Source organism: Geotrypetes seraphini, chromosome 9, assembly GCF_902459505.1.
Source record: "Geotrypetes seraphini chromosome 9, aGeoSer1.1, whole genome shotgun sequence".
Lineage (NCBI taxonomy): Eukaryota > Metazoa > Chordata > Amphibia > Gymnophiona > Dermophiidae > Geotrypetes > Geotrypetes seraphini.
Genome location: NC_047092.1, coordinates 27,662,451 through 27,686,234, shown reverse-complemented (window position 1 = coordinate 27,686,234; position 23,784 = coordinate 27,662,451). Strand labels below are relative to the sequence as shown.

The window sequence follows — 23,784 nt, the reverse complement described above, 5'->3', positions numbered from 1 at the left end:
GAGAGGATGTTTTCGTGAGAGAGCAATGGCATAGTGTCTGACCCCCAAATCATCTAGTCCTTTACTGATTGGACCTCTGGTTCCTACAGCTCCACAGACTTTGAAGGGGCTTTGCCCTGAGGAGGTAACCCTTTCTGTGCACATCCCTGCAGGTGTTTGTTTATATTTTTGGTAGGCTGCATATATCAGGATCACAAAATCAGGGTCAAAGACCTGATCTGAATCTTCCAGGGACCTGTGCCAGTTCAAAATTTGTTTTCTCTCAGAATCAGATGCTTCCACATAGCAGTGCTTCGCTGGCCACTGAAGTTGCAGTTTAGGGGCTCTAGCAGTGTTTTGAAACCCAGTTCTCATGCTTTCTGCAACTCATGACCTGCAGAGGGACCAGAGAGGACTAATCTCATGGCTCTCGCCCTCCCTTTGCGCATCCTGCGGTAGATGGACGCTCCTTAGGCACCCATTCAGTGCAAACTTGAAATAATATAGGGAGGCTTTTAAAATAAAACAGTGAAATCCAAGATGGTCGCCACAGCAGTGTTTTGGTGCTAAAACACCAGCCCTTGAGAGCAAAACTGAAAATAGGATTTTAGAGGAGGGGCATGCTAGAGATACTGCATTAAAAGGATAAGTAAAAAAAGAATTGCTGTTGTTTAGTATTTGTTTTTGAAAAGGAATAGTAAGAAATACAGCAACAGACAAGCAAGCTGCATTTAAAGAGGAGGCAATTAGATAAGCCAAAGCTGGATCATTGGCTTTGCTAGCTCTCTTGCCATCCTGTCTTTGACCCAAATAAGTGAGGGTTGTGATTGCTGTGGTTGTTTCCAGTTTGCCTCACTTTTTCATCTTATGTATCCTTTTAGTCCCTTTGGATAACCCCAGAAAACCTTAGTTTTGCCAATTTCTGATCCACCCTAATTTTCCCCATAGATAGTAATGAGCTGTATTCACAGACCTGCCATGTGCTGTGCCTGCCTCAAACAAGCAAGGGTGGCTCCACTGGCTTGTCTCTTCGTGCTGCCTTTTATTCAGGTTCCAAAACCTGAAATCCTCAACCCCTCATGCTCCCACATGATTTTGTAGGTGGGGTGACGCAGTCAACCTCCACCAAAAGCCTCTCAACCATTTGTGGGGTCTAATCATCCTGCACTCCAGTGCCAGACACTGCAGGGGTGAACACCATTCCCAGGGATTCTATTCCTGATCAGGCCTGCCAGGTAGGTGCTGATCCTCCTGGCTTCAGACCCCAATGTCTGACCCTTCTCCCAGGCAGAGCTGTCCCAGGATTACTGGGAATCTCTTACCACAGGAAAGTTTCAAAAAAGGTCAGATAACAAATCTAGTGCAGAGAAGAGGAAAAGATACTGTCTCAACTTGCTTGTAGAAGTTAAGACTAACGAGAGGGCACTGCCCAGGGAGACAAGGAGGCGGAGCTGAAAAAATGATTGATGCCTTCTACAATCCATGTGGTGCTATGGCCAGTTCAAAATGTAGAGCACAAAATCGGAAAGGCTGTCCCCAAGGTCAGAAACCTTAAGGAACATTGATGAGACTTCCTTACTGGGATGTGCAAGGTGAGCTGCTTTTAAATCTAAAACAGGAAAAGGAAAAGGGGATGGAATTTGATATACTGCCTTCTTGTAGTTACAATCAAGGAAGTTTGCACATTATGTACAATGGTTCATAGTCAAATGCACGCAAGACAACAGCGAAAGGAAGGTGGGCTGTTCTGAGCACATATATAAAGAGGAAACGTAACCATAGTAACGAAAATGCATTCACGTGACTTATATTCAAAGCACAAAGAGGCAAGGGAACTATACTGATAATGTGGTGACGTGATCACGTGTTAATGTGGTGACATGATCACGTGTTAATGTGGTGAACGTGCGCGTGCCCTTCCTTCACCACGCACCATTTTGAGGCGCGCTGAATTGTCGTTGAGCTGAGTTATCTTGCGCGCAATTGTCTTGCGCTCTATTATCTTTGCACTGATTTGTCTTGGCATTTTTGTCCACGTGCTGTTGTCTTGCGCGCATTTGACCTGTCACCATGTACAGTTACTGATTTTGTATCTGGTGCAAAGGAGGATTAAGAGATGAGGGTTAAGAGACTTGCCCAGAGTCACAAGGAACTGTAGTGGGAATTGAACCCGGTTCTCCTGGTTCTCAGGCCACTGCACTATCCATTAGGCTACTCCTTCATCAAAAAAGAAGAAACAATGAATCAACGATCTTAAAATTTCTATTTGAAAATTTGGAACCTTGAGATATTTGTTGACTGGTTTGAGATGGAGAATCATGACTTGTACCTTTCTTTCTACTGGGCACGATGGACCTCGGGTCTGACCCAGTGGAGGCACTGCTTATTTTTCTTTGGAAGTGAAAAATAAACTGAATAACGCCCAGTTCCCTATTCCAAAGGTGGAAATGGAACTACTGTTTCAATGAAATATCCTGAAAAAGTCAGTTGGACTGCTGCCACTTTTAGGCGAGAACTACAGGGTAATTCCTGAAATGCCTTAGGAAGAGGCTAAGCAAACTTCATTCAGAGTGTAACCATCCCAAAAGACTTCAAGGTCACAATCTATGATTTTCTGGATTCAGCTCTGATAACATAGCATGGTCAATCTTCCACTAAAAGTACCAGAAAGCAGACCTGCAAATTTGACATGTTCCATTTGGCATCCTCTATGGCCACCTAAAAAAGGCCTGATCTATGAAAGTAAAACTATTCCACTCAGTATAACTCGCTCATCCTGGTCTGTACCTCCAGGACCTCCTAAAGCAGTGGTCTCAAACTTGCGGCCCGGGAGCTACATGCAGCCCACCAGGTACTATTTTGAGGCCTTTGGTATGTTTATCATAATCACAAAAATAAAATAAAACAGTTTCTTGATCATATATGTCTCTTTAGCTATAAATTACATTATTATTATTAAGACTTAGCCAAAAGGAAAGATTTATAAACTATAAAGAGTTTTACCTCATGCAAAATTGTCATTTCTTTAATAAGACATTAATTATGTTTTTTTCTGAGGCCCTTCAAAATGTGGCCCTGCAAAGGGTTCGAGTTTGAGACCACTGCCCTAGATGAAAAACCTCTAAAAGAAAAGATGATTTGGGGCATAGGAACCTTAACTCAAAGACTTTTAATCAATTTTTATAAATGTTCACCAAAATGTAAATTCCTTTAAATTATCAATTTCTGAGTCAGAACCAAAGCAGATTAGCTATAAGAAGGGCCATATTTTCTTTGCTAAAGCTTTGATTACATTATGTAAAGCGTCTGCCAAATAGGTCATGCCTAAATCTTAAAAGATGGAAACTGGATCATCTCCTGCTGATACCTGCACAGCTTTTTCCATCAATTGCTCTGACCACCTAAAATACATACAAGCTAAATAAGTCTTCAAAAGCTTGCTTCAAAAGAGATTCCACCCTGCAATTCTGGGATCTTTCAAAGTTGCGACCCCCCTCATTTGAGATAACAATCTTCATCACAGTCAAAATCACTACATCTACCTTTGGCAACTTGAATGTTTAAGAATGCTGAGATGCTACCAAGTAAAAGCTACCAAAGACTTCTTAACATGGAAGCTGTCCATCTGAAACCTCCCATTCAGCAAAAATAATATCATATATCTCCTGAAGGATAGGCAACGCCTTGGAAATCTTTCTGATACCCGAACTAGAATTGAGCTTATCCACAGAAATCTTAACAGAGAAAAAAAATTGGGAAATTAAGTAGTCAAGACACCTTCATCAAAATTATGGAAAACAGAAGGATCCTCTCCTAGTGGACCTTCATCTCCCTCAAAGTGGATGTTGTCTTCTAGCCCAGGGGTAGGCAATTCCGGTACTCGAGAGCCGAAGCCAGGTCAGGTTTTCAGGAAATCCACAATAAATATGCATGAGATGGATTTGCATCTCAAGGAGACAGTGCATGCAAATCCATCTCATTCATATTCATTGTGGATATCCTGAAAACCTGACCTGGCTCCGGCTCTCGAGGACCAGAATTGCCTACCCCTGTTCTAGCCCAAACTGTTGCTCTGTTCAATTCAAATATAACTCCTCTTCTTCTCCAGAGAAATAAAGAAAGCTTTTAGTCCTGATCTTCTACTCTTTCCAACCTGGGCCGCTTAACAGCAACATCTGGAGAAGAATCAGGGATATCAGATAAAGCAAAAATTTAAAAATTAAATGAACAATATATATATATATATAATATAATAAAGCCCTAAGCGCGCTTACGCACTCCCACCTGCATGCTCCCGTTTTCCGTGCGCTGTAGGGCACAGCAGGTGGGAGTGCGAGAATCTCCCAAGACGGATGTCGGCGGCTGCAGGCTGTGGCGGAAGATGATGCGAAGGAAAGTGGCAGCGAGCCACAGTGTCTCCAGCAACCATGTCCCTGCCTCTGTTTCCGGGCTGTGCTGGGAAAGGATGGGCTGAGGACAGGGCTAGAAGAGGAACGAGAAGCGCCTGATCCGGCAAGTAACTCAACTGCTGAGGAAACTGCTCCCTCTAGCTGATGGAGAAGCCAGGGAGCCAGAAAGAAAGGTGGGGGGGCGGGGGGGGGGACGATACAAAGGATAAGAGAGAAAGAAAAAAAAGAGACTGAACTGAAGGATAAGAAGGGAAATTAAGATACAGAGGAAGGGATAGAGAGAATATTGTAATCACATCATATGTCATATCTAATATAATAAAGCCCTGTACAGGGGCATCAACACCTTCTTCCTTCTACTGGTTACACCTCTCTTTATATAGCTCAGCATCCTTCTGGCAGCAGCCACTGCCTTGTCGCACTGTTTTTTCGCTTTTAGATCTTCGGACACTATCACTCCAAGGTCCCTCTCCCCATCCGTGCATATCAGCTTCTCACCTCCCAGCATATACGGTTCCTTCCGATTATTAATCCCCAAATGCATTACTCTGCATTTCTTTGCATTGAATTTTAGTTGCCAGGCATTAGACTATTCCTCTAACTTTTGCAGATCCTTTTTCAGATTTTCCACTCCCTCTTCGGTGTCTAATCTGTTATAAATCTTGGTATCATCTGCAAAAAGGCACACTTTTCTTTCTAACCCTTCAGCAATGTCACTCACAAACATATTGAACAGGATCGGCCCCAGCACCGAACCCTGAGGGACTTCTCTACTCACCTTTCCTTCCTCTGAGCTACTTCCATTAACCACCACCCTCTGGCATCTGTCCAACATCCAGATTCTAACCCAGTTCACCACTTTAGGTCCTAACTTCAGCCCTTCAAGTTTGTTCAACAGCCTCCTATGAGGAATCGTATCAAAGGCTTTGCTAAAATCTAAGTAAATTACATCTAGCATATGTCCTCGATCCAACTCTCCGGTCACCCAATCAAAAAATTAAATCAGGTTCGTTTGGCACGATTTACCTTTTGTAAAGCCATGTTGCCTCGGATCCTGTAACCCATTAGATTCAAGGAAGTACACTATCCTTTCTTTCAGCAACACTTCCATTATTTTACCAACAACTGAAGTGAAGCTCACCGGCCTGTAATTTCCTGCTTCATCCCTGTGACCACTTTTGTGAATAGGGACCACATCCGCTCTCTTCCAATCCCGTCTCCAGAGATTTGTTGAACAAGTCTTTAATAGGACTTCTCAGAACCTCTCTGAGCTCCCTTAGTATCCTGGGATGGATCCCGTCTGGTCCCATCGCTTTGTCCACCTTCAGTTTTTCAAGTTGTTCATAAACACTCTCCTCCATGAACAGTGCAGAATCCACTCCATTTTCTCATGCAACTTTGCCAGACAATATCGGTCCTTCTCCAGGATTTTCTTCTGTGAACACAGAACAGAAGTATTTGTTTAGCACATTTGCTTTTTCCTCATCACTCTCCACATATCGGTTCCCCGCATCTTTTAGTTTAGCAATTCCATTTTTCATCTTCCTCCTTTCACTAATATATCAGAAAAAATTTTGTCTCCCTTTTTTACATTTTTAGCCATTTGTTCTTCCGCCTGTGCTTTCGCCAGACGTATCTCTCTCTTGGCTTCTTTCAGTTTCACCCTGTAGTCCTTTCTGCACTCCTCTTCTTGGTTTTTTTTATATTTCACAAACGCCAACTCTTTCGCCTTTATTTTCTCCGCCATTAGTTTGAAAAACCATATTGGCTTCCTTTTTCTCTTGTTTTTATTTTTTCTTCACATAAAGGTCCGTAGCCATTTTTATCGCTCCTTTCAACTTAGACCACTGTCTTTCTACTTCTCTTATGTCCATCCCATCCTAACAGCTCTTTCTTGCATTAAAGTCCATACGTTTGAAATCTAGGACTTTAAGTATTGTGCGGCCACTCTCCACTTTAGCCGTTATATCAAACCAAACCGTTTGATGATCGCTACTTCTCAGGTGAGCACCCACTCGAACATTAGAGATATTCTCTCCATTTTTGAGGACCAGATCCAATATCGCTTTTTCTCTCGTGGGTTCCATCACCATTTGTCTGAGCAGAGCCTCTTGAAAGGCATCCACAATCTCCCTACTTCTTTCCGATTCCGCAGATGGAACATTCCAGTCCGCATCCGGCAGGTTGAAATCTCCCAACAGCAGCATCTCCTCTTTCCTTCCAAACTTTTGGATATCCACAACCAGATCCTTATCAATTTGCTGTGATTGAGTCGGAGGTCTATAGACTACACCCACGTAGATAGAAGTTCCATCTTCTCTTTTCAGAGCGATCCATATTGATTCTTCCTCTTCCCAGGTCCCTTGCATTTCGGTCGCTTGGATATTGATCTTTACATAGAGAGCTACTCCTCCACCTTTTTGACCATCTCTGTCCTTCCTAAAAAGATTATATCCCAGTATGTTTGCATCCCCTCCGTGTGATTCACTGAACCATGTCTCTGTGATAGTGACAATATCTAGAACTGCCTCTAACATCAGAGCTTGCAGATCATGAACTTTGTTGCTTAGACTGCGAGCATTTGCGGTCATCACTTTCCAGCTATTTTTCAGCAGTAATCTCCTTTTTCATATAAATTTTTGTTTTGTTTCACTTTCTGTTGCAATGCTAAGAAGTGAGTTTCTGATATTGTTTACGTTGCAATCTTTACTACCATCACATCTTTTCTTTTGCCGGGGGTAGTCTCTATAATTGTCCTTCATATATACACCACCCCTACCTTCTAATTTAAATGCCTAGAAACATATTGTCTAAATTTTTCTGCAAGGTTTCTTTTTCCTGCTGTAGTAATATGTAGCCCATCAGTGCAATATAGCTTCTTGTCCTTCCATGTATGTCCCCTTCCTCCTATGTACCTGAAGCCTTCTTGATGACATCAGGCTTTGAGCCATCTATTAAAGTCCTCTGTGTTTTTCACTCTTTGCTCTTCCTTTCCATATGCAGGCAATATTTCAGAAAAAGCTAAAGTCTTTACAAAAAGCCCTCACCAAGCTCCCAAAAAGCTTTCTGTGCTATAAGTGTAGAGTTGTTGGCCAGGTCATTTGTTCCCAGATGGATAACAACATCAGTGTTAAAATCCTTAGTTCTTCCTTAATTATAGTCAGTATTTGCTTGGAACTCCTAGTAGCTGAGGATCCTGGAAGACATTTCACTATTTTGGTTTCCTCGCCTTGTGTTCCAAGGTTAATGCCTCTGATAATGGAATCCCTCAACAGTAATAGTTTTCTGTTTTTGGCTTTTTTATTTGTATTTAGGGTGCGCTTGTTCTCTTGAGTTACCTTAATTGGTTCCAGTCCCACCTCCCTTCTGTTTTCTTGAGTATCACAGTGCACTAGTGGAGCAAAGGAATTCTGTAGAGGTAATATTTGTTCTACTTTTCTATATTGATTTGTATTTCACATCCCCTCTTTCCTTGTGTTATGAGTGTGTTAAGTTAAACTTTAATCCCTAATGTTATTATATATAGTTTTGTATTGTATTGTATTGTTTCCCATAAAATGTAATTTTAAACTGTTCATCGCTTAGAAATATGATTAAGCGATTAATCAAAAAAAACATTAAACTTGAAACTTGAAAGGTGGATGTTTCTGTGTTACATGTCGCAGTCTTCCTGAGCCTACTGTGACCCATTTATTCCTGGGTTGTTTTATTCTGAGGTAGAGATGGTAAATTGGTATGATTTTGTGGAGTGATGGAAGCTGCTTTAATTGTATTCAATTCCTGTTTAAGTTTGCAAAGCTACTCCTTAATACTAGCAAGTTGAAGACAGATGAAGCAAGCCTTAAGCATCCAAATAGTGTGTCTTGGAATTAAAGCTATAAAGTGATAGGAGTATAAATTAATCAAATTGCTGGTAGCGCTACACTATCAGAATACACAGGTTATTTACTAGCTTCTACTAAAATATCTTAAATGCAAAAATTCTTTAACTTCAAAAATAGTTTAAATAATCTGTAAAATAAATTTATAAATAAATATCTATATAAATATAAATATAAGATAATGAAAAGTGCTCAGTGTCTTATCTCTTACATGCGAGCCACATAGAGATCATAAAGGGATCATCATATCACTTTTCAATCCCTAATGAAAAATGTTTTTCTAACTGATGTTATTTGCTATAAATAATGTGAAATAATAAATATATTGCACTTATCTTATGAGATGGTCTGCTGCTGTGGCTCTGCAGATTATATTTCCAAATAACTGGTGATGTATGTAATTATCAAATTAGTGCAAATTTAAAACTTTTGAAGAGAAACTCCAGCAACAGTCTCATAGAATGGACAAACTGGAGAAATCTGTGGCAGATGGGAAGATTGCTACTAATTTACAACTTAAGGAAAAAGCTTTACTTACTAGGAAAATTGAAAATTTGGAGAACGCTAATAGGAATTTGAACTTGAGACTTTTAAATTTTTCTGTTTCCAAGTTTCAGTGTCCTAGGGATTTATTTCAGTCCTTTTTAAACATAGCTTTGAAATTTCCAGAAAATAATATGCCACAATTACAAAAGATATATTACTTAAATTTACCAAAGGAGGATAAAGATAAAGGGAATGCATTACCAGGAGAATTGGATCTCACTGGTATGCTGGAGACATCTCAAGAAGAAATAGTGACTAGAGCTACTTTACTGGTAACTTTTGTCTTTCTTCAAGACAAAGAAGCAATTCTTCGTCTATTCTATAGGACTGATAAGGTGGAATTTCACGGATTCAAAATTTCTATATTTCCTGATGTATCGAAGTGGATACAAGCCAGACGCAAGAAGATTTTGGCCTGTCGTCAGTCTGTTTTGAGTTTGGGGGCAACCTTTCGATTACGTTTCCCCTGTAAATGTTGCATTACATATCAGAGTAATAGATATATTTTTTATGAAACTGATCAATTGCAGTTTTTCCTTGAAGGTAAAGTAACCACAAGAATTCCAGAGACCTCCATGGAATCACCCAAGCAGGCCATTAGTTAAATACTCCAACTGCACTCTGTTATTTGATTTAGTTTAGTATTATTTCCTGGAATCCAACTACCCTTGGAAGTGATTGATTCCTTCTCTCCTTAAATTGTGGACTTTAGTCATAGTCACTGTGTGATATTATTTTATAATTGGTACTTGTTTTCCTTATTTGATTGTTATATTTCCTTTCAAGTATTGATTTATTTGATAATCTGTTAAAGCATAAATAATAAATTTTTTAAAAAAGATGAAAACTACATTCTTCAATATTGTTAAGATATTCAGAAATAGAACCCGAATGATTACTAGCTAGTATATGCAGTGTTTTACTTAGCTGAGAGTGTTGATAGTGCAACATCAGAGGCTGGCGAGCAACTATTCTTTCAGCTAACATTCCCCTGAATAAACTTTGATGTCCCCTGTATAAAGAACTTTGAGATCTTCATCAGAGAGATACTGAAAAGATAATCTATTAGATTTATTCTTTTTAAACTGCTTCTAATATTTTTGGTTATATCAGTTAGGTGAGGATTGATGGGTACGCAGATATTGTGAAGAATTATTTTAAATTATTGTTTATTTCCTGCTGATTCTCCTCTTTGTTATCATGGAGATGATGCGGTATATAAACTTAAGGTTTAGATTAGATTAGATTAGATTGATGTAGACAATTTGTTTACTTTTTGTTACACTGTTTTGTATGTAAGATTTATAAAAAAACAAAACAAAACCATGCTTTCCAGACTACTAAACACTGCTGTATTTAAGGCTAGTCATAGCCTGGTATGGATTAGACTTTGTAATTAGCATCCAGATGCTTAGATATGGGCTCGGTGAAGTAAAGGATTTGTCATATCTTGGATTGCAAATCCTGTAGAACTGAATGGATAGGTACTGTGATTGTTCATTTAGGGGCATAAAAGGATTTCATAATGACTTCAAAGTACTTATTGTCAGTGAAGCTGTCAGTTGATGTTAAGGCAAGATCCTTAAGTATTTTTTGTACCAATTTTACATAATTAGCATATTCCAGAGTGATATCCTGCAGAGATGACATGGTAGGATTGTGTTTGACTGGAAGAGGTAAAAAAAAATTGGAATAGGCAAAGTAGGAAGAGGAGGAATGGCCTAATATTTTGATATAAGACTCAGTGTTGAAGAAAGTTTTGCCACTGAGGAGGTGACTGTGGTATTAATGATGCAGCAGGAGATGGACTATGTAGTTGCTATCTTTGAGGAGATGTCCTATCCTGAAAGATATGGAGTTATATATTGAAATGGTGGCTGGTGTGATTGTTACTGTTCTGTCTTTTGAAAAAGTTGAAACAGCAAAAGCTACATTGTGAGTGGTTTGTGAACACAGAAAGGAAGTAAATTAATACTTTGGAAGTAGAGTGTGGCATTGAAGTTTGAGTGTAAGGAAAGTTTGCTGCTAGAAAGAGCTGAGGCATGTCTAATTTCAGAGGAGGGATTCTTTTTCTTAGTGGGAGGAGATAGAGCAGTTGCTTGGATTTAGCAAGGAAATACGATCCAATATCTACTAGCTACACTGGTTACTCATCAATACAAGAATAAACTTCAAGATATCATGTATAATCTTCCGCATCTTCTATGGAAATTCTGCAACACCACTCATAGACTTATTCAGTCCCTTATGGCCCACCTTGAACAAAAATCTTAAACTTCAGTTGAACTATCTCTCAACAAAAGGCCTCAAGCACAAATGTGCCTACAACACTATGTTTACATATGTTGGCACAAAGATTTGGAACAAGATCCCCACAACCATCACATATGAATCCAACTGCTTCACTTTCTGAAAGAAACTCAAGACTCATCTCTTCGACACTATTTTCACCCAAGAAAACTGACAGTATGCCTCTAGTCACACCATAACCTGCACTGGTCCAAGTACACAGCTCAATCATAAGAACATAAGAATTGCTGCTGCTTGGTCAGACCAGTGGCCCATCGTGCCCAGCAGTTCGCTCACGCAGCGGCCCCCAGGTCAAAGACCAGTGCTCTAAATGAGTCCAGCCTTACCTACGTATGTTCCAGTTTAGCAGGAACTTGACCAACTTTGTCTTGAATCTCTGGAGGGTGTTTTCCCCTATAACAGACTCCGGAAGAGCGTTTCAGTTTTCTACCACTCTCTGAGTGAAGTAGAACTTCCTTATGTTTGTACGGAATCTATCCACTTTCAACTTTAGAGTGCCCTCTCTTTCTCCCTACCTTGGAGAAGGTGAACAATCTGTCTTTATCTGCTAAGTCTATTCCCTTCAGTATTTTGAATGTTTTGATCATGTCCCCTCTCAGTCTCCTCTTTTCAAGGTAGAAGAGGCCCAGTTTCTCCAATCTCTCACTGTACGGCAATTCCTCCAGCCCCTTAACCATTTTAGTCGCTCTTCTCTGGACCCTTTCGAGTAGTACTGTGTCCTTCTTCATGTATGGTGACCAGTGCTGGACGCAGTATTCCAGGTGAGGGCGCACCATGGCCCGGTACAGCGGCATGATAACCTTCTCCGATCTGTTCGTGATCCCCTTCTTAATCATTCCTAGCATTCTGTTTGCCCTTTTTGCCGCCGTCGCACATTGCATGGATGGCTTCATCGACTTGTCGATCAGAACTCCCAAATCTCTTTCCTGGGAGGTCTCTCCAAGTACCGCCCCGGACATCACCAGAGATTAGACTATAACAGTCAATCACTGCCACATAGCTCCAAGAATATACTCTCATTACCATCATTGGTTAGCGCTAGTTTGTGTCTCCGGAGAAATTCACAGTAGGGATCTCTACTCTTAGCATCCCTTTCATACCATATTAACTCTCCAATTGTATTATCCCCCTCACATCTATATTATCATGTACTACTAAGAGCATTTTTGTATTATTGTTAAACTTTATCCATTTAACTAGCATTGTAAGTCACCTTGAAACTTATTTAGGTATAACGCGACTCAGAAATCTCAGATTAGATTAGATTAGAAATGGGGTAGAACAGTGAAATTTCAAACTTACTGGCACCATGGCGCTGACTGAAGCAGTAGACCCAGGTGTTGCTGTTAGTTCTGAACTCAGGAATTGCAGCTTCATCTGACTGCTTGGCTTTAGAATACAGTTCTGGTTGAGCATTTGTGTTTTTTGGCAATTTTACTTTCATGAAAAACTTGGTTGTAGTCATTATTTTATTTATTTAATTTGTTTTATATCCCATCCTTCCCAGAGAGCTCAGAATGGGTTACAAGATAACAAACATAATAATTAGACAAAATGAGTTACATAATATGTAGTTAGTCAAACGGATCACAGTGACATTCATATAATACAGTTTGTTCATCTTAAATTAACATTCACAGAGAGAAATTAGTTCATGGTATACATTTGGTTGGGAATTACAGACTGGATTGTTATGTAAAATGAAGGTGGAAAATTGGTGGATTAGATGCTCTCTTAGTCTATTTAATAATACTGAGGTGCAGAGGGTGCTGGGGTCTAGGTACTTTACCATAAGGATACTAGACTAAGGGAATTAGGCGAAGAGGTAAGTTTTTATTGCTTTTCTAAAACTCAAAAGCCCTTTGATGGGTCTGATATGTAAAGACAGTTGATTCCAGTAGCTTGATAAGAATGGGAGTAGGATCGGCAGTCACAACTAGGGTGTAATTGTAGATGTGTTTCCTCCTGGGAGTGGAGCGGTCTCTTTGGGACATAAGGTGGAAGTTTGTCTGATATGTAGCAGGGCGCTATGTTGTGTAAGGACCTGTACTTTAGTACTAAGCCTTTAAAGATGCAGTGCTTTGGTAAGGGTAGCCAGTAGGCTGATGATATTGCTTGGGATATTGGGTCATGGGTATGATGGTTCTTTAGAAATCTAATTGTTGCGTTTTGTACATGTTGAAGATGCTGAAGATTTTTAGCTGTCAGTCAGCTGAATTGCAGTAGTCCATGTGGGAGAGGATGGAAGCATAGAGAAGTTGGATAAAGTTGGATTTAGAGAAGTAGTTTCTTATTTTCTGGAGTTGTCAGAGATAGGAGCAAAAATAAAACTGCAGACTAATATGTACAAGATGCAGGCTATGTTTATTATACCAAATATTTAATGCGTTAAATGTTACCACCTTATTATAAACCAAGAGACCAGACACGGTCCGTGTTTCAGAGAACACGCTTTCTTCAGGGGTCCATGATTGACAAGGTTTAACTTTAGCTTTATTTAGCGCCGCACTGATGGCCGGTGACCTTCTTTTAAACAGGCATTTGTTTTATACCATTTTATTGCGGTTTTTTACAAACCTTGTCAACTATGGACCCCTGAAGAAGGTATGTTCTCCGAAACACGGACCATGTCTGGTCTCTTGGTTTGTAATAATGTGGTAACATTTAACTGCATTAAATATTTGGTATAATAAACATAGCCTGCATCTTGTACATATTAGTCTGCAGTTTTACTTTTGCTTCTCACTTGCCGTTTTTGCACTGCACACCTTGTTGGACTTCTTTTGCTGGTTGTCAGAGATAGACCACTATCTAGTTGAAGAAAAGACCACTTGAGAGATACGGTTGGAAAGTAATAGGATAGAGTCAAGAAGTATACCCTAAGCTGCTTGCTTGATCTTTAGTGGTTATGCAGTTGATTCTCAGAGAAGAGAGGGACAGGTGTAGGTGCAGTGTTCTTTGCAGGCATTTAGTTGCAGTTTGTTAGTGGATATTAGTTTTTGATTTCTGAGACACAATTATGAAGTTTTGTAATCTGGGAGACACAGTCCTCCAAGAACATATAGATAAGAACATAAGAATTGCCACTCTGGGTCAGCCTGAAGGTCCATCAAGCCCAACACCCTGTTTCCAACAGTGGCCAACCCAGGTTCCACATACCTAGCTAGATCCCAAGTAGTAAAACAGAATAAGCAGTGGATTTCCCAAAGCTAAACCCCGCTAGGCTAACTGATTTTACCACATTCTCCGGTAACTAATTCCAGAGATTAATTACGCATAGTGTGAAGAAATATTTTCTCCAGTTTGTTTTAAATCTACTGTTTAGTAGCTTCATCACTTAACCCCTAGATCTAGTATTTTGGGAAAGAGTGAACAAGCGATTTACATCTACCTTTTTCACTCCACTCAGTATTTTATAAACCTTTATCATTATCACCCCTGAGCCGTCTCTTCTTCAATCTGAAAAGCCCTAGCCACATTAGCTTTTCCTTATAGGGAAGTCGTCCCATCCCTTTTGTCATTTTCATTATCTTTCTCTGTACCTTTTCTAATTCTGTAATATCTTTTTTAAGATATGGCGACTAGAACCGCACACAGTATTCAAGGTGCGACCATACCATAGAGCGATTCAATGGCATTATAACATTTTCATCTTTAATTTCTCATTCCTTTCCTGATAATTCCTAACATTCTATTTGCTGCACATTGAGCTGACAGTTTCAACGTATCCTCAACAATGACACCTAAATCCTTTTCCTGGGCAGTGACTCCTAACATTAAACCTAGCATCTCAAAGCTATAGTTTGGGTTCTTCTTTCTCACATGCATGACTTTGTACTTGCTCACATTAAACGACATCTGCCATTTTGATGTCCAGTCTCCCAAGAACCTCTTGTGATTTAACAACTTTGAAGAACCTGGGCCAATCAGAGCCTTAGGCCCCTTCCTGGTGCACCCCATGATGCACAAGAGAGGAGAAGACTCATCATTTTGAAGAAGCAGGCCTGTTGGCCTGAGAGAGTAGGCATCCCTCCAGCCATCCATAGTAACAAGATAAGGGGGGAAAGGGCGGGGGGTTATGGGAGGCACGGGAAGGTGTCATTGGGAGTGTTGCTTGGTGGCGGGGGGGGGGAAATGGGCATCTCTCTTACCCCTGGGGAGGGTGTCAGGGGGAAAGCATCGCTTGGTGGCAGGAAGGAGTGGGCATCTCTCCTGTTACCAGTGATGGGGTGTCAGAGGGGTGTTGCTTGGTGGTGGAAGGGAGTAGGCATCTCTCCCACTGCCGGGGGGAAGAGGTTGCTTGACAGCGAAAAAATTTTCTGACAGGTCTGAGCCATTAAGCCTTACTTTCCTGTCGGTGACTGAGCCAATCAGCAAATTTTGCCAAAAATGTGGCACGAGGTTAAAGAATCATTTGGAAATTATAGAGAATTGTTTGGAGAGCTCATTTTAATATTAAAGACCTTGTTGTACTACATTTGCACAGCAATATAGGAGGCTGCTAGAAAACTTGGAAAAGACCATGGTAAACCGTTTTAATCCACCACTAAAATACATGCATGCTAAACCGGCTGGAACCGGTTTAACGAGCACGTTAAAAGTAGATTTTAGTTTGAGAATCTACCCCTAAGATTGCTAGCTAACATTGTTTAATCGATGTGAACCGCCTAGAACTCTCTGGGTATGGCGGTATACAAAATAAAAGTTATTATTATTATTAAGTTATGGTAATGTTTAATTTTTTATTACTATTTTGTAATGTTTTGTAATTGGTAGGTTACCCTCCAAGGATTTCTTAGACTATTTCTTAATTACTAGCTAATTACATTTTTAGCCTTCCAGTTGGTTCAAGGAACTATAAATCAGAGATCAGGGGAGGGTGGGTGGGAGTTAAACATTAAACAAAACTTTAACTGCTATCTGTGCCCTAATCTGATCTTATTCTCTGAAATGCAACCTAAAATACTAATCTAGACTAAAACACTTGAGACTCTAAAGTCTACACACTATTGTCTAAACTGACTCTGCTATAAAAGCATAAAAGCAGAGTACTGAATTTTAAAAAAGTAAGAGAGAAGAATAATGAAATAACCTATTGAAGCCCAAGTTTTACCTTTTCCCAAGTTTGAATACTAGCAGGTAAGATATTCCAATGGAGTTTTTCTTCCCCTTAGCAGTTCACTCAGCACCTCTTCAGGTGGATGTCATCGGCAAAGGAGTGAATCTGGATTTGGTGTTTATGGGCTATATCTAGGACAGATGTAATGTAGAGATTAAACAAGAGAGATTGGGCGACGAGATGGCAGATGAAGTTCAACGTTGAGAAATGTAAGGTATTACATGTGGGGAGCAGAAACTCGAGGTATAACTATACAATGGGAGGGATATTATTGAATAAGAGTACCCAGGAAAGGGACTTGGGGGTATTGGTGGACATGACAATGAAGCCGACGGCACAGTGTGCAGCGGCCGCTAAGAGAGCGAATAGAATGCTTGGTATAATCAAAAAGGGTATTACAGCCAGAACGAAAGAGGTTATCCTGCCGTTGTATCGGGCAATGGTGCGCCCGCATTTGGAGTACTGCGTCCAATATTGGTCGCCGTACCTTAAGAAGGATATGGCGTTAGTCGAGAGGGTTCAGAGGAGAGCGATGTGTCTGATAAAAGGTATGGAAAACCTGTCATATGCTGAGAGATTGGAGAAGCTGGGTCTCTTTTCCCTGGAGAAGAGGAGACTTAGAGGGGATATGATAGAGACTTATAAGATCATGAAGGGCATAGAGAGAGTAGAGAGGGACAGATTCTTCAAACTTTCGAATAATAAAAGAACAAGAGGGCACTCGGAAAAGTTGATAGGAGACAGATTCAAAACAAATACTAGGAAGTTTTTTTTTACTCAAAGTGTGGTGGACACCTGGAATGCGCTTCCAGAGGACGTGATTGGGCAGAGTATGGTACTGGGGTTCAAGAAAGGATTAGACAAATTCCTACTGGAAAAGAGGATAGAGGGGTATAGATAGAAGATTACTGCACAGGTCCTGGACATGCTGGGACACCGCGTGAGCGGACTGCTGGGCACAATGGACCTCGGGTCTGACCCAGCAGAGGCATTTCTTATGTTCTTAGAGCCTCCTGTGGCATGCTTTATTGTTTTTGGCTTTGATAGGGTAGTGTCAAGTAGTGTTGGTTCTCTGACAGAGAAAGGAGTGTGCTTTTGGGGAAGAGCCCTCTGGTACCTGCAAAGGTCCTTCAGTCAGCACATGTTGATTTTTGAGAAATAGGAGAAAATATTTCTTCACTCAGCATGTAATCTGACTCTGGAATTCATTACCGAAGAATGAAGGTTTGGATAATTTTCTAAAACAAAAGTTCATAAGCCATTGTTGAGATGGCTTGGGGAAATTCATTCCTTATTCCTAGGATAAGCAGCATAAAAGGGAAAGGGAATGTGGAAAAAGAATGGGACTTGTATTCTGCTTTCTTGTGGTTATGCATTCAAAGCAATTTACATTTATACAGGTACTTAATTTTGTACCAAGGGAAGTGGAGGATTAAGTGACTTTCCCAGGGTCACAAGGAGCAGCACTGGGATTCGATCCCACAATCTCTGGTGCCAAGGTAGCAGCTCTACCACTAGGCTATTTTTCCACCTCCTTTGGACCTTTGGTTTGTCCCAGTATGGCAATTCTTATGTTCTTAAAGAAGAGCTGTGAAGCAATTGTCCCCCAAAACATGAGAGGAGAAGGCTGGCATATCCAAACAGCAGCACAGAAGAAATAAAGATTGATTGAATAGCGTAAGGATGTTACCAACATGGGAATGATACAGTGCATCGCACTGGGTGTCAGTCTACATTATCCTGTTTATTCACGGAGAACCTCTTTTTCCTGGAAAAATCCACCAAAGATCCATGTCAGACCTTCTCAGAGGAGTCTCGGATTCAGCCCCGTACTCAGCACAAGCTAGAAAATCAAAATCTTCCAACAGCAAAATCCACAGGAGTAAACCTGATTCACACTGTACAGCTCCAGAAATGTTGAAACTGTCAAATTTAAAAGGTCCTTTAGGGATTTCTGAATAAACTTTGGAAACACACATTGTGGTCAGTGCTACTGTATGAAATCATCCACTGGTTAAACTATGGACCTTATTTGTTTTCAAAGAAAGCCAATTTACAATATCACTACAACAAATAATTTAATGCAGAATTCTCAACTATGCCTGATTACAGTATATTTAGGACTGAATATTTAAAGTTAATCACAGATAAGGCAAACTACTAACAGCTGCTTCTGATTTAAAACGACAGTCAAGGTTCTGATATTATAGAATCCCCTGATATCTTTTTCTTATGTTTTAAAACTTGCAACTTACCAATTTCCATAGTCAAAATCAAAAGCAATAGTAATTTCTGTCCCCCTTGAAATGTTCAGGATAGAATAAATATAAAGATGAATAGTTCCATCCTCAATCACATGTCGTACCTATATTTTTAAAAAAAATAAAAAAAATCAATTTTTATTACAAAGTAATTGTTTATAATTTTGTCATCAAACTTCCTAAGCACACAAAACACTGGTCAACAAAAAGAAAGTTTTTCTTTGCTACTGAGAACTTAAGAAGTGTTCTTAGTTAATTTAATGACACTGATTTCAGATCTGTAATTGAAATTCAGCTAGCACGTCAGGTTTCTGAGATGCACATTACTGATTTTTTTAGACAGTTTGCCATTTCGGCACAATATTGCAAGTATGAACTGTGTCCCATCAAACTTGTGCTAAGGAGTTTACTCTGAAAACAAACACGAAGACAATGAGACATGTTACAGCATATATTTACGCCTCTCAAACTCACACAAAAGTGATGTCAGCATGTTCAGAAATGTTTGAGACATTAGCTTTTACTCTTGTACTGTACATTGGTCTCTCTTTGCAAGAACCAACAATAGACTCCCATCATACTGGGATTGAACTTTCCCTGATATCTGTTTTCCATCACCTTGATATCTTGATGAAATCTTTCCCCATGCTTATCGCTGACATCACCTAGTTTGGGTAGGAAGAAGAGGAAGTGAGAATGTAAGAAGTGCATTTTAAGTAACATTCTGGCACCCATTAGCTGATATGCTGTCAGCATGTTCTCCACAAGCTCAGCATAATTCTCTGACCTGTGATTACTAAGAAAATTCTGAACCAGCACAAATGCTTCCCATGCTGCTGATTCAGCTGAGTTCAGCTTCTGTTTGAACTCATCATCGAGGATCAGTTCACGAATTTTGGGTCCAACAAAAACACCTTCTAAATTTTGGCTTCACTTTTCTCAAAACCAAACATACTTCTTAGATGCTGAAGCACATCACCATTTCTGTCCATCGCCTTGAAAAAATTTTTCAGCAGACCCAGTTTTATGTGAAGTGCTGGAAGATAGATTTTCTCACGATGTACTAACGGCAGGTGCTTCACATTGTATCTGCCAAGTACGGCAGATACAATATAAAATGGTTGGCATCATCATGACTATGAAGTGGATGGCATCATCAAGACTGTTCCAAAGACACAATAAGCAAATGTATTTGGTGAACCCCAGTTGCAGACCCAGAAGGAGTGACACAACTTTGAGATCACCACAGAGTTTCCACTGGTGATCTGCATAGCATGTGGGTTTTTAAAAGTGTCTTCATCAACTCATACGTTTCCTTCAACCCAACTGCATGAGCAACAAGACAGATGGCTTCTGGTTTCCATTGTGTAAAAGTATCACTTTAAGGCTTGCTTTGCTTGAATCAATGAATAGTCTCCATTCGTCAGAAACATATTCACATCCCAGTTCACATATGAGACCATTAATATCAGTACAAAAACAAATGTTTCCTTCCATTTGGTAAAAGGAAGCCAGGATGGTGTGACGATCACGGAAAAAAAGATATTTTGGTGTCCTGCCTTAAAAGATTCCATTGCTTCAGCTTGGAACAAATTAAAAACATAAGCATTGCCCCTGCCGGATCAGACCAGGGGTCCATTGTGCCCGGCAGTCCGCTCCTGCGGCGGCCCCCCAGGTCCATAACCAGTAAGTGCTCCTTATCTAAAATGTTCATACCCTATTTGTTTAATATCCTGTAAAGTAACTCTCTATCTGTACCCTGCAATCCCCTTCACTTCCAGGAAGTCATCCAGTCCCTTTTTGAACCTCAGTAATGTACTCTGTCTTATCACCTCTCCTGGAAGCGCGTTCCAGGGGTCTACCACCCTCTGTGTGAAGAACTTCCTTGCGTTCGTTTTGAAATCTGTCTCCTCTCAGTTTTTCTGAATGACCTCTCGTTTTTGTTGTCCCCGCTAGTCTGAAGAATCCGTCCCTCTCCACCTTCTCTATGCCTTTCATGATTTTATAAGTCTCTATCATGTCCCCTCTAAGTCTCCGCTTTTCCAGGGTAAAGAGCCCCAGCTTGTCCAACCTCTTGGGAAATGAAAGGTTCTCCATGCCCTTTATCATCCTTGTTGCTCTCCTCTGGACCCTCTCGAGTATCGCCATATCCTTCTTAAGGTATGGCGACCAGTATTGGACGCAGTATTCCAGATGTGGGTGCACTATTGCTCGATACAGTGGCAGGATAACTTAAGATCTTCTTGAGTTAGCAGGTGAGGTTGTTTTTCATCCACTTCATCTGAACTTTTGGCATATTGTGCTGCAGATGCAGAAGGAGGAATTGGAACTAGATTCTCCAAGTCATAAGGAACGGGTGTAATTGATGACGGGCAATCAGGATACACAATTTTTGATTTATTCCTCTTTGTGAATCCAGCTATTTTTATCATGCAAAATAACAGTCTGAGTGATGATTTGTTGGTTCAAACCACACCATGGGAACATCAAAAGGCATCTTCTTCCTTTTCCCATTCAGCCACTGTGTTAATCCAGAATAGCAGACAGTACAGCACACAAGAGGTGCCCACGCTCTATCTTGGTCGCTAACATTATAGCCAAAATAATGCTTGCATGCACTTTGAAGCCTGATGGACAGATTCTTTTGCTGATCTTGTGCAGTAAATTGTCCACAGACATAACAGAAATTATCAGGATGGTTAATACAACCTCGTCTGTTCATAATAATTATAATATCTTAGATAAAAACAAACAAAATATAAAAAATCACAAGTAGAAAAAGCAGCACAATCACTTTTTAGCATAAATTTTCAAATTACTGGTATAAATGATCAACAAGCTGGCCTAAAATGCAATATTATATTACAGAAACAGCAAAATACTGATGCTTCACGGTAGTGTTATTGACGAAAATGATATAAACACAAACTGATGCATAAGTTAAAAAAAGGATGCAATAGACAAAAACTGCTTTCAGATTTAGAGTCACCATGCGGCCCTTGTTAAGGTACAGGTGACAGAACTCCAGTAGCAAAATGCTTGTTGACCAATTCACAGAATAAGGGAAGAAATACATAGCTTGAAGTCCAAATTCAAATAAAATATATGAACTCAAATCTTTATCAAGAAAGTAACAATCCACCTTTTCCTGGTGAATAAAATCTTGATTTTAGAGTCAAAATATCTTGCATCATGTATTACTATAAAATTTCTTATACTGTATAGTACAGCAGAGGGTTAAATAAATTTTCTGCCAAGTTAATTATCACTTTAAATCTTTAAGCAGGGTCCACACCTTGTGTATTCAGGTACCATACCGCCCAACACTGGCCCTTGGGACCGACACTCTAGTATAAAATAGAGTTCAGAGGTTAAACGTTTGCCATAGTTATCCTCAACAATGTTTTTATCCTAACTAATACCAATATACATAATGTATAGTTAAAGTTACATTTGCCATAGTTACAGTGGAAGATGTTTCGATACCAGTTTTTTTTATAATATGATACCAGGAACTAGTACCAATATATGTTTCTTTGTAATCCATCGGACATGGGCAGGGGAGTTAGATGAAGAGGTATGTTTTTATTGCTTTCCTAAAGCTGAGGTGTCCTTCAAGGGATCTGATCTGCGGGGCAGTTGATTCTAGTGGTTTGGATGAAGTGGGAGTAGGAGCATCATTTGGTGGTTTGCAGGTGAAGGGCACAAATAGGAAGCGTTTTGAGGCATATTTCATCCTGTGAGTGGAGGAACCTGTTTGGCACATATGGAGGAAGTTTTTCCATCATGTAGTCCGGCACCATGTCATTCAAAGATTTGAACGCTAGCATCAAGCCCTTGAAGACAAAACATTTGGCCACTAGTGAGCCAACGATAGAGCCTGAGAGATAGGGTCATGGGCACATAGGTTTTTTAGAAGTCTGATTGCCATGTTTTGTACATGCTGGAGACCATTGAAAAGGGCATTGCATCCATGCGGGAAAGGACTAAGGCATAGAGTAGCTGGGCAAAGTCAGATTCAGAGAAGCAGTTCCTTATTTTTCAGAGTTGACATAGGGAGTAAAATGAGGAAGATACCACTTGAGAGATTACATTACATTAATGATTTCTATCCGCCGTTATGTTGCGGTTCAAGGCGGATTACATAAAGATATATCTGGCCAATTCCAGAGGAATTTGAGAATAATGAGGTTGGTTCAAAGAGGTGAAGTGGTTCTTGTGGCGTTAGATTGTTTTTGAGAATAGTGATGGTGTTAGGTTGATTTCAAGGAATTGTTGGGTAGTAGGGTTTTTTTGAATAGTATGGTTTTTATTTCTTTTCTGAATGTTCTGTAGTCTGGGGTCGTTATCAGCAAAGAGGAGAATTGGTGGTCCAGTCTCGCTGCTTGTGTGGCCAGGAGGCCATCGTATAGTTTCTTCCGCTTGACTTCTCTGATTGGGGGCTATGTGAATGGAGAGTGGGTTCTTCTTTGTCTGGTTGAGGTGGTTTGGATTAGGCGGTTGTTCAGGTATACTGGGCTGTTGCCGTTCTTGGCTTTAAATAGTAAACAGTAGAACTTGAATTGTATTCTTGCTTGAATATAGTTGGAAAGCGACAGGCTGCGTGCTTGGTCCTTTGCAATTAAGGTAATCAAGTCCGAGCATAGCGAGGGACAGGCACGGTTGCAGTGTTCTTTGCGGATCCAAAGGAGTTCTGCTTTGGAGGCGTTTAGTTGCATTTTGTTGGTGGTCATCCAGTTCTTAATTTTCAAGAGGTATTTTAGGAGTTTTACGATCTGGGCATCGTAGTTTTCTCTTAGCGGTAGGTATAGTTGAATGTTGTCTGCAAAGGAGTGAATCTGTATTTGATATCTGTGGGCTATGTCTAGGACTGGCCTAATGTAGAGATTGAATAATAGGGGGGATAGCAGAGCCCCCTGCAGAACACAATATTTGATTAGTTTCGGTTATGATAGTGCATCACTGAGCAGTACGCTTTGGAATTTATTATTCAGAAAAGAGGCGAACCATCGTAACACAGTGTCTCAGATTCCGATTTCAGAGAGCCGCGCAATGAGGATAGGATGGTCAATAGTGTCGAATGCCGCACTGAGATCCAACAGCACTAGAAGGTCATCATTACCCCTATCCATGAGTTTCTAGAACTTGTTGATGTCAAGAAGGACAGTTTTAGTACTATAGAATTTCCTGAATCTCGATTGGAAGGGGGATAGGGCTCTTTGTTCATCAATGAAGGCGTGTAAATGGTTCAACACTGTTTTTCTAGGATCTTGGAGACA

The 23,784-nt window shown here is 40.2% G+C and overlaps 1 protein-coding gene across 9 annotated transcripts in view; it reads right to left on the bottom strand.

Moving 5' to 3' along the window:
• KMT2E (lysine methyltransferase 2E (inactive)) overlaps window positions 1-23,784 on the bottom strand; it is a 451,336-nt gene that overhangs the window by 202,808 nt on the left and 224,744 nt on the right. For all 9 annotated transcript variants that reach the window (XR_004540680.1, XM_033959237.1, XM_033959230.1 and 6 more), the window contains one exon: window positions 18,500-18,609. Coding sequence is in view for 8 of the 9 variants with exons in the window: in XM_033959237.1 (XP_033815128.1) it covers window positions 18,500-18,609 (110 nt within the window). In the remaining variant the exon portion in view is untranslated. The remainder of the gene's footprint in view (window positions 1-18,499; window positions 18,610-23,784) is intronic.